We start from the raw sequence: 15495 nt of genomic DNA, 5'->3' as shown, positions 1-15495 counted from the left end.
GTAGTAAAGGAAGGCTGTTTAATTCTGTAATCTGTAGACATGCAAGTATTTGGGGATCAAATTCGTATATCATATATCAGTATTATACAGAAATTGTGTATTTAAATTACCGCTATAGTTTGTTACGTAATATACAACAATTGGATTTGTTATCATTTAAGCTGTCAAATTGTTACTGTTATACGTTTTTTATTTACAGTATTGTAAGCTGTACAATGCTCTTCTTGTCCCATGATTCAGAAAATTAAAAATGGTTTCAAGGTATACCTGATGTCCCTCAATTTGCTTGATTAACCTTACATATTAATAAAAAGAGATATCAAAGTGGATTTTACTTGAAGAATGATAAGGAATGAAATGTGATCAATAAGAAATTAGAGAAATGAAGTTGGATGTAAACCTTTATAGGAATCAATGAGGCCTATGATAGATCAGAGGGTCAACTTTTTATGGAAATAGTTGTACTGTCTTTAAGCATGACCTTACACCAAGTCATATGATTGAAGGTCATTTACTTTTTAAAAATCAACCCAAAAATGTGTCTAAGGGAGTTTAAAAGTCTTAAAGTATACAGACCTACACTTAATACTGTGACATACATTTTATACAAAAACATAAAATGTAGGTCAAAGTGACCTAATTTTACCAGAGCCTGCAATATTCCCCATGATGTATCCTTATTCCAATGTAATTGAAGGTCACTTGGAGTCTGAAATCTAAAGTCTCATGCAAAATTCATCAACACGATCAAAGTAAGTCCGCCTTTCAAAGAATTTATTGTTTAAAAGTAGACATGGCCTATATATATGTCACTGAGATAGCATATCATTATCAATGCACAATAAAAAGAAATCTAGAGGTCAACTTAACTTCTTTGTGTTCTTTTAGGTAAACTTTCATTTCAACTTCAATCCTAGTGACTTTTCAAAAAACAAAATTTGAGGACAATGAAGAAATTTCAATATTGAAAAAACACAGACTATAAACAACATTATCAAAGAATAAAATGGAAGTTTATATTGATACCATAATATTATCCCATGGCCCCAATCCAAATTTCTTCTTCCCTTTCTTTCATAATATTGAATTTTGATATTTCTTTTGAATGTATTTTTTTTTAAATTTCCTCCAAAATCCTAAATAAATTGTTGAGTAACTTTGTAAAATAATGGTACAATTGATAAAGCAAAATTCTGATGCAATATAGATCTGCAATTTAAATCTTTCTGCAATTGTTGACTTCTTTCTGATTCATTAAAACTTATAAATTAGATAATACCACAGGAGCTTATATAAAACCGTCAACACTTTTTACAGGAAATTAATATTGCCTAACTTCAAATAGCCTATAACTGGGAGATCAATCATTTTGTATTTTAACATCTGCCAATAATATTTATGTAAGGAAACTGCTATTATCATCAGAGCCATTATTTATAACACACACAAAGGGTGGAGTTCTATTGTGCATGCATCTATTTCTTCCTCATAATTTTTTTTTAATATTGCTTTCATTTTTTTTACAATAGCTGCTACTTCAAGCATACATCTGACAAAAATAAACGAATAACTTCCTTAAATCGTATAAATCATTAATCTAGTATATTACAGATATAGTAAATCACATCCTACATTTTTCTAATTAATTTAATTCCTGCAAAAAGTTACCTAAAACTAGAGCAATCTACAATTTTTCTATAAATCTCCAGTACATAAAACCCACACAGTCCCAGTAATACAATACAACACCTTGAGGATTAATTTCTTTATAGTCACTAGTGCTTAATAGCTCATCTTGTCTATAAAAATTTCCAATCAACTCATTTTGAAAAATCAACATGTTCAGAAAATATTCAGCCAGAGTTAATCCAAATTTTGCTACCAATCAAAATTCTCAAAAGTTTGGCTGAGAGGCTGTTGTAGTTTATACTCCATACACATGATAAATATTGAAATTTTTTACTCTCAACATGCTAAAAATCTTAATGAATGTTTAACTAGAATTTGTCTATAAAACACTCGGAGGACAATTGAGAAATTGTCATGACATTTGACTCTTTTATTGTTTACCATGTTTACAGCAGCGGAGAAATGATGATCAAATTATATACAAATCCCCATTTTGAAGTACATGTACATGTAGTTATAAATCTATTTCTGTTAAACATTTAAGTGCCAATCTGCCCAAGAATCAGGCAGTGGTGAAAACATGACAAACAAAAACCCACTCAAGTTGACATTAATCTATGTTCAAAATGTATAATGGTGCATGAATATAACATTCATTTCCTTGTCCTGTTCTGGTAATTCAAGATATAATATGGTTGAAAAGCACTAGAAATTAAAAAATTAAGGGGAGCTAACAGCGTAATTTGCTATCAATCTAACCAAAATTTATCTAGAGATCTCTCGAACTACTAGTCACGCAGAAAAGAAAGACCTACCATTTCTAACTCAGGATGAGGGTAACTTCAAAATAGTATGGTTAGGTCGGTGGTTTTTTTTCGGCCATATTTTGATTTTTTTCAAAATTGCCTGATTCTTACAAAGACTGGCATTTAATTTGTTATTTTCTATTCCCTCATAGATGGAGTCATTTTTACTTGGCTATGTTGAAAGAAGCAACAAAAGATCACTTCAATATATTCAACTAAAGAACGTTCTTTTGTCTTCCTGACATCCTCAGCATTTTCTCAACATATGTAAGTAATTACTTTCACAAGAGGACAAGAATTGGAAAGGATTATACAATCTCTCTATAGACTAAGCATTATAATTACATAATGCTGATTCTTTGTTAATTACTTTGAAATCTTTCAGGCAATTCTAGCAATATATAAAATGTCACATTAAAAAAAGATCTGTGTAGTAATGAAACTCGTCTGGGTAAAATTCAATCAACCCTCTAAACCATGTGAAAAGTTTCTACATTCTTTCATTTGTCCCCAAACATAAATAAAATCCTAACAAGTATTTCTCTTATATTCATTTCATATTATGGAGATATTGAATAAAAGGAGGAAATAGTACTTTTATTGACCAATTTATATAATAAAAATTACCTTGTAACACAGTTGTTACAAAAAGTACCATTAATTGTACTTAAAATTTTTTGCAATAATCTCTAATGATTTCCTTATTTTTGTGGCTTTTTTTTGCCAACTACATAAATTTCTACTTTTAATTCTTTTCAAGTGTTAATTCGTTCGCATGGGAATGGACATACAAGTTTTCAAATTTTATTATATATTTCACATTTTCATTTTTCTTCTATTTATCACCGTAGAAATGTTTCCTAAAGGTCTCGGTAGAAAAACAACTATTTTGAAAATGTCACTTTCTTTACGAATTGAACACACATGACAGCTTAAATACTAATAAAACAATTCATGAAGGTTGGTATTTCAATTAGTGCAGTTATGTGGTATTTGATGCCATTGAATTCAACAGTTCCTTTCCTTAAAATTAATTTCCTTATAAGCAATATATCTTATTCTTAAAGATATATTTAGAAAAACAAAATGAAATATAGACTGGTTAAAAATTTTAAAAATCTGTGATATGGCCAGGGAAAATAACTTTTGCTTGAACTTTGTTTAATTCTTGGTTAATAAACTTCTGCAAATCAACAACTTTTAATACTTTTTTACCAAGAGAACAAAAACAGATGTTCCCAGAAAATGATTTTTCTAATAAGTCTCCTAATGCAAAGCATCAAGTTCTAATAGTGATAGCAACATACATATATACATGTATATTAGTACCCTTTTTTTACCAATTTACATTCTGTCTCCCATCAATCAATCCACTTGCCTGCCAGACATGGGTCAGTATTTTTATTTTAATTTGAATTCATTATTTTGACACATGTGACTTCAATACTTATTGTGTGTTTGTCATATTAAGTTTAGGAAATAGACTTTCACAAAGTTGGGTTCAAAGATATTTTGGAATTTGCAATTCAAAAACAGCATTTCAGTCAACCAAATCAGCAATAAACTGTAAACTGAAAGCATATATATATATATATATGTATACATTGCTCAAGGTCGTAGGGTTGACTATAATTGATAACGTCCACTTTATTTGAACTTTGGTGGATAGTTGTCTCATTGGCAAATGGCAATCATACCGCATATCATTATTTATATATATTATAAAACCAGAGTAGAAATAAAGAGGTCAACATGCAAGTGCAGTTTTCATTAACAGACAAGTTTGTCAAGCTATTAATGTCTAAGAGTCAAGTGTAGCAATGTTGTTAATGAAATGAACAAAGACTACCAACGATCATTGCCAAAGATCTGCATGCAGTCTACATACAGTTAATATCGTTTGCGTTATTTATGATGTCAGAAGTTGGCTATTACGACTGATGTCATTAACATATACTGAAAGTGTGAAATCTATTAAACAAGGGAAAATAAACACAGAGCTAAATATGATCAATAAAAAACAAAAGTGATGAAATTGACAACATATCACGATATAGTTACAATCCAACTATTAGAGAATAATGTGAATTCAATTTCATTCTGGGTATACCAAATTTTGTGGTATTCATGGGTATTGGTGAACCTCAAATTTAATTGTTCAATAGAGTAAACTTTTTCTACAGACTTGTGTAAAACCATGATATCAAATATCAATCAAAACACAATTTTTCCTCAATCCACAGAGCAAGATACCAATGACAATAAATGTCCTTATTATTAATATTCCTGTACAGTTGTTCAGTAAAGAAGATGATACAATAACAGTGCTACCTGGATTTATTTTTCACTGATATTCTAACTTTTAATTAACTTTTGACTTTGTAATGAAACTCTGTCTGCAGTATTAAAGTTGAGATGATAAGACATATTAAATAGGTATTTCATGAGTCGTTATGATGATTCCTAATATGTTGTCTAAGAGGTGAGTTTGAAACACAAACATTACATACAGAAAAAGTTACTGAGATTTCTGTTTTTAATTTGCAAATAATTGAATACATCCAAGAACCAGCAAGATAATGCATTACAGAAACTGACTGTATGCAAGAAAACACCTCTTATTCATTATATGTACATGGTTTCTTGTATTTCTTGATTTGTTTGTACTTTCAAACGTTACTTGTTTGCAATTTATAGAACAGAAATTCATTGAATCCCTTCTTTTTGCATTAAAAAATCCCATAAATGTTAAAAAATCTAAAACATAAAAGGGCTGGGTAGTTATTCCACATCTAACACACATATAAAAACTATTTTTATATGACCTTTTCCTACCTCATTTCAAAGGTTTATCAAAAACCCTCATAAATATTCCTTAAAATAGCATCTTCTAAGGATCATATGGTTTTGAGCTATTAATGCTCTTGTTTGTTGATTAAACTATTTAATATGAATAAAAAGATGTGAGGTATATACTTCAAGTTCAAAGAGACACCAACTGATCAAAACTAACAACCAAAAGATATATAGATGTCTACATACACAATACATGCATGTTTGATAATAGTAAATTTTGAACAAAAAACACTTGATAAGCAACAAATTATAACTTCAAATAACATGAATAATGACATTCTTTAAATTATTTAATTTATTGAAATAAAATTAAATGGACAATCACGATTTGTCATTTCTTACTCTATGTATGTGTATTGTAGGTCTACATAAGAGATGTTATCTGTTGAATATGTAAATTTCATTTATCAAAAACCTTTTAGCTACCATGATGATGTGAACAGATTGCCAATTACAAGCCAAGCCTTTTAACAAGTTCATAATGACAATAGGTCTGATCAATAATCAATTTACTGGACATTTTGTGTATTAACCATATTTACATTATTTCAATATTTTATATGATTTATATTTCATATACGAAGTTTTCACCATTGCATAACATTTTACCATTGTTTGTATTGTCGTAAATACTAGAAATAATTTAGAATTTGACTTTAAATGGTCCTTGAATAGACCTTGACCATTTTACTTGTTCAAAATTTGTTTTTCTTCATTTTTTTGTAACAATGCAAACAGAAGGTGTTAAATGTCAATTTATTTTATATTAGACATAAAAAAATCTATTGTTTCTTCACCTCATATTTCAAATACATGTATGTAATCATACATGAAAAAATCATTGCAAATAAAAGGAGATGTAAGGTATTTGTAAGTCAACCATTAAAGGCAACCAAATAACAATCAGTGAAAAAAAAGACAAATCACTTCTGTTTTGTACAGCAACATAATATTTCCTTAAGAATGTAACCAAAAATAATTGTGTCATTTCCCATTTGTGCACTAGTATAATATCTCTTTCAACTTTTAAATACATTATTGAACAGAAGTAAAACCTGATGTTCTCTGCATTTAAAATTCTTTGTACTACAATAAAATTTTGTTATTGTCTGAATATTGGTGAATATTTATAAGGAATATTACATTAACCAATATTCCAATGTGACAGTCATGACAGTGTTTATTCCTTGAGATATTAACCTTTATATGACAATATTTTGCTTAAAGCTTATCGAAAAACCATAAAAAATGAGGTCAAGGTTAGATGAATATGAATAGATTGAAGGACATGCACATTTATATATAATATTGAGTAAATAGTCCTAAGGAAGAAGATCTTCTACTTAAAACTTGTAAACCTAATCACAAAAAAAATACAGAACATTAACCATTAAAATAAGGTCAAGGTCAGATACCCCATTCAAATGAACATGTTCATTTAAAAATGATTCTTTAAACACCAGGCTTCAAAATTTCCACACACTGGTTCATCCTGACATTAATGGTGTCACCAAGCAATCAAGGACCATAACTCCTTGAAGCATAGTGAAAAACATTAAAGATGACTTCCAATTTGTCATGAAAAACAGAATATCAAAGTTTGAAATTGATTGGTTGAACAGTTCATGAGTTATTACACAGAATGACATAAAGTGTTCACTTTCAATCAATTAAAAGACCATGTTATCCAATATTGAACTTGATCTCAATTTTGTCATGAGAAACAACACATCAAAATTTGAGAAAAATTTGTTGAATGGTTTTCAAGTTAATGCACCAAATAATTCATTAACATCTACCCTTCCATTAGCCCTCCCTATATTTTACAAGCATGTACCTTATATACCACATTGCCTCACATTCTCATTAAGAAAAAATTCACACACCTAATTAAATGGGCATTTAAAAAGTCAGAATGTGAATATATATGTTCAAACTCTTTTAGGTCATTTTTTAGTAGCAATAAACAAAAAATCAATGTCAATTGGACATGCTTTGATACTATATGCCCTTGAATTTTTACTAGATAACATTTTTGTTCGCTTTGGAGATTCCGTATATCGTCAGGTTATCGGAATTCCAATGGGGACTAACTGTGCACCACTTATTGCGGACCTTTTTTTGTATTGCTATGAGTTACAATTTATGACAAAAATCAGCAAAGACCCATCGAAACAACATCTGATACACAAATTTAATAATACTTTTAGATATTTGGATGATATTTTGGCTCTCAATAATGACGACTTCAGTATGTATACTAAAGAAATTTATCCTGTTGAACTTACTTTAAATAAAGCTAATACTAACAATGACCACTGCCCTTTCCTCGATCTTGATATCTATATCATTAATGGAAAGCTTAATACTAAAATATATGATAAAAGAGATGATTTTTCATTTCCTATCGTTAATTATCCATTTTTAGATGGTGACGTTCCCTTGTCACCATCTTACTGTGTTTATATATCTCAACTTGTATGATTCGCTCGTGTATGTAATAATGTTTTAGATTTTAATGAGAGAAATTTATGTATTACTGAAAAATTATTACACCAGGGTTTTCGATATCACAAACTAGTCAAAACATTTAATAAATTTTATCATCGGTATAAGGACATCATTCGTAAATATAGCTCAACATGCAGACTTCTTATACGTTCAGGTATTTCACATCCAATTTTTTATGGAAATATTCTTTATAAAGCACAAAAATGTCAGTATTCACCTCTGAAGCTAACAAAACCTTTAAATAGACTTATTAAGAAGGGATATAGTTACGATACTGTTGTCTGGTCATTAAAGATTGCATATTTTGGTGTTAATATTGATTCACTTATAGGGTCTTTGCATCGGCACTACACACATTTATTTAAAAACCAGTTGTTGGCATGACACGGGTTATGTTCTTCTCATATATGTTATGATGGTATGATACTAAACCCCTAACGGGAAGGATTGTACCTGATATTCATATGATGAAGACATAAACTTTCAGTCAGTTTAATTGAAGTCTGGAGCTGGCATGTCAGTTTTCTGCTAGTAGTCTGTTGTTATTTATGTATTATTGTCATTTTGTTTATTTTCTTTGGTTACATCTTCTGACATCAGACTCGGACTTCTCTTGAACTGAATTTTAAATGTGCGTATTGTTATGCGTTTACTTTTCTACATTGGCTAGAGGTATAGGGGGAGGGTTGAGATCTCATAAACATGTTTAACCCCGCCGCATTTTTGCGCCTGTCCCAAGTCAGGAGCGTCTAGCCTTTGTTAGTCTTGTATTATTTTTAATTTTAGTTTCTTGTGTACAATTTGGAGTTTAGTGTGGCATTCATTATCACTGAACTAGTATATATATTTGTTTAGGGGCCAGCTGAAGGACGCCTCCGGGTGTAGGAATTTCTCGCTGCATTGAAGACCTGTTGGTGACCTTCTGCTGTTGTCTGTTCTATGGTCGGGTTGTTGTCTCTTTGACACATTCCCCATTTCCATTCTCAATTTTATGTAAAGTATTTTTCTAATCTCTAATAAAGGAGGGATATTTACACTAATTGTAATTTCTGACTCTATTTTTCATATTTTTTACTTATATAATTTGCTGTATAGTAAACATACAGTATCAATACTTTTACATCTGCTCTCTGTAAATCCATCTGACCAATACCCATTACTTAGGTAATATTTATTTGAGGGCTTAGTACCATCTAAACAAACAGATATCATATCACGTTTGATAACGGTAAATACTACTGCCCAGAATTATAAAATACCTGAAATATTGTTGTTATCTAAGGTCAAGTGTTACCTATATTGAACATGTTTAGAATATTTATTTGTACAACAAAATGCATATCTGGTTGGAGGCCTACAAGTACACTGTACATATAGGTCAATCATGTCAATGGTGGTGTGTTGCTGTGAATAATCACTTGAGTCATTTCAAATTTAAATTACATTTTTATCAGCTTTACTTTCTAAATTTTCTATTTAAAAAAAAATCTGAATAATAAATGTTGGATATGCATGATACAGTAATCATGGTAATAGACTTCAGGACATGTGGTGTATGTTTCTGTAATATGTTCCTTGGGTATGCTTGTGACAAACAAAAATGTGAAGCCAAATTTTCAAACATATTTCATGTATTTCACAAAATGTACCAAAACAGACTGAGTATATATAAAAAAGAAGATGTGGTATGATTGCCAATGAGACAACTCTCTACAAGAGACCAAATGACACAGAAATTAACAACTAAAGGTCACCGTACGGCCTTCAACAATGAGCAAAGCCCATACCACACAGTCAGCTATAAAAGACCCTGAAATGACAATGTAAAACAATTCAAACAAGAAAACTAACGGTCAACTTTGCTGTCAAGAGTTTTGTTAGTTTTGGAACAATAACCATATCTAACAATGTATATATATATAAAATTGAAAATTTCTTCCTTTCTCTAGCATGTGCATGTCTAGTTAAACTCCTGTACAACATGTACAATAACACCAACCCAGTCTACAGTTCTTCATTTTACAATAAAATGCTCCACAGGGCGCAGCTTGATACGACTGCAGAGGTCGAACCCTGAACAGTTGGGGCAAGTATGGACACAACATTCAAGCTTGATACAGCTTTGCATTTGGATTGTGATTAAATATTTGACACAGCATAGGTTTCTGACACAGAATGAATGTGGTCTAAGAACTTAAAAATTTTAAATTGGACATTCACCTATTATGGTCCAATATCCAAAATCTAAATACATGATTAGATTCAGCATATCAAAGAACCCCAAGAATTCAATTTTTGATGAAATCAAACAAAGTTTAATTTTGGACCCTTTTGACCTAAATGTGGACAAAGTTGATAACGGGGCCCAAAAATCAAAAATCTAAATACATGGTTAGATTCAGCATATCAAACAACCCTAAGAATTCAATTTTTGTTAAAATCAAACTAAGTTTAATTTTGGACCCTTTGGACCTTAATGTAGACCAATTTGAAAACGGAACCAAAAATTAAGAATCTAAATACACGGTTAGATTCGGCATATCAAAGAACCCCAATAATTCAATTTTTGATGAAATCAAACAAAGTTTAATTTTGGACCCTTTGGACCTCAATGTGGACCAATTTAAAAACGGGGCCCAAAATCCAAACACTAAATACACGGTTAGATTCAGCATATTAAAGAACCCCAAGAATTCAAGAATAAAACCCCATTGAAATTGGTCAAGAAATAAGCAATTTATACGAAGTATCTTCTTTTGCACAATACTGTGCAATTAAATAGTTCTTGCTATTGCGCAATACTGTACAATTGACAATTTCTTGCTATTGCGCAATACTGTACAATTGACAATTTCTTGCTATTGTGCAATATTGTGCTATTGGATATTTCTTGCTATTGTGCAATACTGTGCAATTGAAGATTTCTTGCTATTGCGCAATACTGTGCAATTGAAAATTTCTTGCTATTGCACAATACTTATTATATAATAATTTACACATCCTGTTTGGTGTGTATCTCCTACCATATCATCATTATTTGCTTTTAAATATAAATCAGAAATAACCAACTTAAAATGGAAAATTTTAAAAGAAAAAAAAAAGAAAAAAAAGGAAAAAAAAAAAATCCGCCACCAAATTTTTTGAACCCCCTTATGATTCATCACCCCCCAAACTCAATCCCAGCCTTCTCTTTGTGGTATGGTACCTTGCAGTACAATTTCAGAGAGATCCATACACTTGAACACAAGTTATTGTCCTGAAACTAGAAAAATGTTTGTTTTTTGCCCCCTTTTGGTCCCTAATTCCTAAAATATTGAGGCAATTACCCCCATCATCAATCACAGCCTTCCCTTTGTGGTATGGTACCTTGCAGTACAATTTCAGAGAGATCCATAAACTTGAACACAAGTTATTGTCCTGAAACTAGAAAAATGCTTATTTTTGGCCCCTTTTTGGTCCCCAATTCCTCAACGTTTCGGCAGTTACCCCCAAACTCAATTCCAGCTTTCCCTTTGTGATATGGAACCTTGTAGTACAATTTCAGAAAGATCCATACACTTACACACAAGGTATTGTCATGAAACTAGAAAAATGCTTGTTTTTTGCCCCTTTTTTGGCCCCTAATTCCTAAAATTTTGAGGCAATTACCCCCAAAATCAATCCCAGCATTCCTTTTGTGATATGGAACCTTGTGGTACAATGTCAGAGAGATCCATACACTAACACACAAGTTATGGCTTGAAGTTACAAAAATGCTTATTTTTGGCCCCTTTTTGGCCCCTAATTCCTTTACTGTTGGTACCATAACCCCCAAATTCAATCCCAACCTTCCTTTTGTGGTATTGAACCTTGTGGTAAAATTTCATAGAGATCCATTCACTTAAACTAAAGTTAGAGTGCGAAAACCAATGTGTCTTCGGACGACGCCAACGTCATACCAATATACGACCACAAATTTTTTTTTGCGGTCGTATAAAAATTGGTTCAGGATTCATTGAATACTTTTTTGAACTTTTACTAATTTATGTTCCATTACTTTTAAAAGGCTTGGTAAATCATACTAACTCCTTATGAAGTGCTATAACAACGTCTGCATGATATGTCATGATCAATAGCTGAAATTTTAACTACATTTATCATGACTATTTATGGAGTGCGAAAAACTCTTTGGAAGTCTTGGATAACCTTTGAAGGTCAGTTTGCCTCATTTGACAAGTTTAGATTTCTATCAATTGTAACTGATTGTATGCCCTTTATGGGCCCTGTAATTTGGGAAATAAAAATATTCTATTCTATTCTATACCGTTTATAGTACATGTACACTACAACACAATCTCATTAAAGAGAAGATTGCCTTTAATTCAATAAAACAGTCTTATGATTATCAGATAAATCTCCAACGGTGTACCTACAAATGTGTATCTGCTGTAGGTGTTAAAGTTCCCTTTTCAGTTATAAAACTAACAAAAATACACAAATTGAAAACAAAATGGCAAATAAATTGGTAAAGTCATTAATATTTTGCTTGACAATATGTATGTCTGTCTTGTAGATCTTATACATGTACCATTGAAAAAGTGATTTATATTATTTTCTTCTGGGGAAAAAAAACTGTACCCCTTTTATTGCAGATTTATTTGCTTACTACCACAACTGTTATGAATTCTAATTTGAGGTAAACATGGTAAAGCTTCATTATGTCACAATAAAACACCACTTGATAGATATTTTTAACAATACAAGCAGATATTTAGATAAGGAAAAAGTATAATATATGTGTGTCAAGGGTTTCCTTCCTATATATCAACCCTGTCAGGTATTTTGATGAAATAAGTTAGGGGCTACAACTGATATATATTTATATATATATATAGGTGAAAAGTTTATCCTCATAAAAACATTAGGTTTTAAAATAAAAGTTGGTTGGGAAACCCTAAATATATACCCTTTTTATCTGATAAACAATCCAGATTTTTCTAAAAACATGTATAGAAATAAACTATCCGCACCTGAACTCATTCTTACTCACATGGCTAAATCGAACAATAAAAGTGACTAATGTCCTTTTTTATACAATGATATTCATGATATTAGAATTTCTCAATCATGGTAATATCCATACCTAAATTATTAATAAACCAGAAGACTTTTCCTTTCCTATTGTTAATTTTCCTTCCCTTGATGGAAAGTGTATATTTTTCAGGTTGTTTGATATGCAAGTGTTTGCAATGCAGACTCTGATTTCAATTCACCATGTTCACATTTCATTATTTAGAGCAAATTTGAACCCCTAGCTTGTAGGTGTTGGTTCATCAAACTCTTACACAGTTAAACATATTGAGGACACATGCGTCACATGATATAATATTATATACTAACCAGCATTCTCTCAAACTTTTCCACGACCTCTTTGTCCGACAATGAGCTAGTGTCTGGACGGAATCCATAAGCGTTCCCGTTAGTGTCATCGGACTCACTAGGTGTTGGTAATTTGTTTGGTGCCTTTTTGTCTTTTCCTCCTCCCTTTATTTTATTAAACTGTAAATAAAATAATTAAGCATTTCAAAGTAATCAAATTAATTGCATTTACTGGATCTAAATCAATCTGCAATTATTTAAACTCCTATTAGTCTTTGATATAGTAGTAGCTCCATGGTGTTTCATTGTTGAATGCTTGTTCTGTGTTCAGAGACCCAAAAGAAATACAATTTTTCCATTTTATTTCAACTGTAATCAATTAACCCTATATACATGTACATGATATAGTAATGTATAAATTGAATAGCATAAAAAGTTGATATAAATTTTAATAACAGTGTTGTTCTAAATCTCAAAATGATCACCATTATTTATTATTCAAGATTTTTCTAAAATCATCATACATTGCATTGTACAATGGCAATAACTCATATAGGGAGTCAATTGATGGTTCATGTTATTATGTAACTGTAGGCTCTAAACAGCCTCTGTTGCTCATCTTGATATACACATGTACATTTGTGTATGTGTGTATGTTCAATTACATGTGTATGGCCACCATATACATTGTTTGTAATAATATATAAATTCAATCTCTTTTTTGTTGATCTTGTTCTGCTGATCATTTTTGATAGTTCAAGTTTTAATTTATTCACCCAAGTTTTCTCCAAAATCATGAAAATTGCAAAAATGTGTAAAAATCATCATTAAAGGGCCATAACTCCTATAAAGAGTTGACTGACAATTTTGGCCATCTTGACATGTTGTAGATCTTGTCCTGGTCATCATTTATGCTTTTAAAGTTTTTATCTACATGAATTTATCTATTATAGTTGTCAAGATAAATAGGCAATATGGAGTTTGCTGACAATTTCAGAAATGTTCACTAATATGGAGATCTTGTCTTGATATTTAAATTTCTATAAATCTACATGCATCTATCATGTCTATTATACATGTTATATAGATATAAGCCATGTAAGCCAGAACACAAAGCTAAATGGTAAAAAAAATTGTCATTTAAGGGCAACAACTCCTATAAAGAATCAACCAACAATTTTGTCAACACTGATTTATTTGAAGATCTTGTCTTGTGAATCATTTTTGCTACTCAAAGATTCTCTCTACATATATCGATCATAATTTTCATAGATAATTACCATAAGAATCAACTGTTTTATCGAATTTATGTTTTACACAACAAAATCATTGGAAAAAGTTAGTACCAGAATGTCCAACCACAAAGTAAGTAAACTGTCGAAAAATTACTTACTCCAGAGACAAAAGTTAGTACATGTAATATGAAATTGGTCTGTACATGTTACCATGGCTACTGTACATGCTGTACCCGTCATAATTTATATATTATTTATTTCAGTAGTTAAGGTATTATTTGATTTTTTCGTTTGTCTACCTGCAGTTTCTGATTTCTTCTTCCTGCAGGTATAGTATAACTTGTTACCTCTTTGTACTTTTAAATGTTTTACCTTGAATGATTTTCTCTTCTGTTGGTCCTTCTTGGGAACAACCTGTTCACTCATTTTCTAATTAATATCACTGTCAACAAAACAATATTAATTGTGATACTGTGTACCCAAATGATGTTTAAGGAACATAATTATTCAGATGTGTATTTGTCTTAAAAGACAGCTAACTTCCTGAATGTCACAGGAGAAACTACACAGTAAATAGTAGTGTACATGTGCTATATACTTACAATACTGTTCCGTTTTGATATATCTTTTTTGTCCATGGTTGATTTTCAAGTATACACTTCCTCCGATAAACAAAACCGCATGTAAACATACGACATTAAGTCATATAAGACATTGAGTCCATTTGAATCTTGGAGCTCGACTGATTTGAACGAAGCTGTTGGTGAAGTTTCATTAATTTCAAAGAATAAAACTTGAAGGGATTATTTGAAAATGAAGGTAAATGAACAGTTTATAACAAAATCTTGCTGTCAATAGTTGTTGCGGTATTTAGCACTTGAATATAAAAGAACTTCCATTCATTGTGTTTTGACACACTTTTTTGTGATTCACTATCCGCCATATCATACTCCCAAAATTTTGTCCAATGGGAATCACGTTTATATGTTCACTTCGTCAATATTTACTATTTTTAGATTCTGCATAAAATTTCTTTTTCATTTCAGTCCGTTTTCAATTTTCTTTATCGCATCCTTCTCAGATGTATATCAAGTTGTTCG

At 30.8% G+C, this 15495-nt stretch overlaps 1 protein-coding gene across 5 annotated transcripts in view; it reads right to left on the bottom strand.

Moving 5' to 3' along the window:
• Positions 1-15383, bottom strand: part of LOC127715815 (protein diaphanous homolog 2-like) — a 63616-nt gene extending 48233 nt beyond the window's left edge. For 2 of the 5 annotated variants that reach the window (XM_052221956.1, XM_052221957.1), the window contains exons 1-2: positions 14768-14931; positions 13182-13340 (exon numbers count right to left, since the gene is read on the bottom strand). In XM_052221956.1, the coding sequence (XP_052077916.1) occupies positions 13182-13340; positions 14768-14821 (213 nt within the window). In that variant the 5' untranslated portion in view covers positions 14822-14931. Of the gene's footprint in view, positions 1-13181; positions 13341-14767; positions 14932-14997 lie in introns of those variants that run through there. The other 3 variants (XM_052221954.1, XM_052221953.1, XM_052221955.1) reach the window with 3 other exon arrangements.
• Positions 15384-15495: the final 112 nt, after the last annotated feature.

Source organism: Mytilus californianus, unplaced genomic scaffold, assembly GCF_021869535.1.
Source record: "Mytilus californianus isolate M0D057914Y unplaced genomic scaffold, xbMytCali1.0.p SCAF_9, whole genome shotgun sequence".
Classification (NCBI taxonomy): Eukaryota; Metazoa; Mollusca; class Bivalvia; order Mytilida; family Mytilidae; genus Mytilus; species Mytilus californianus.
This window is presented reverse-complemented; position numbering and strand designations above follow the sequence as displayed.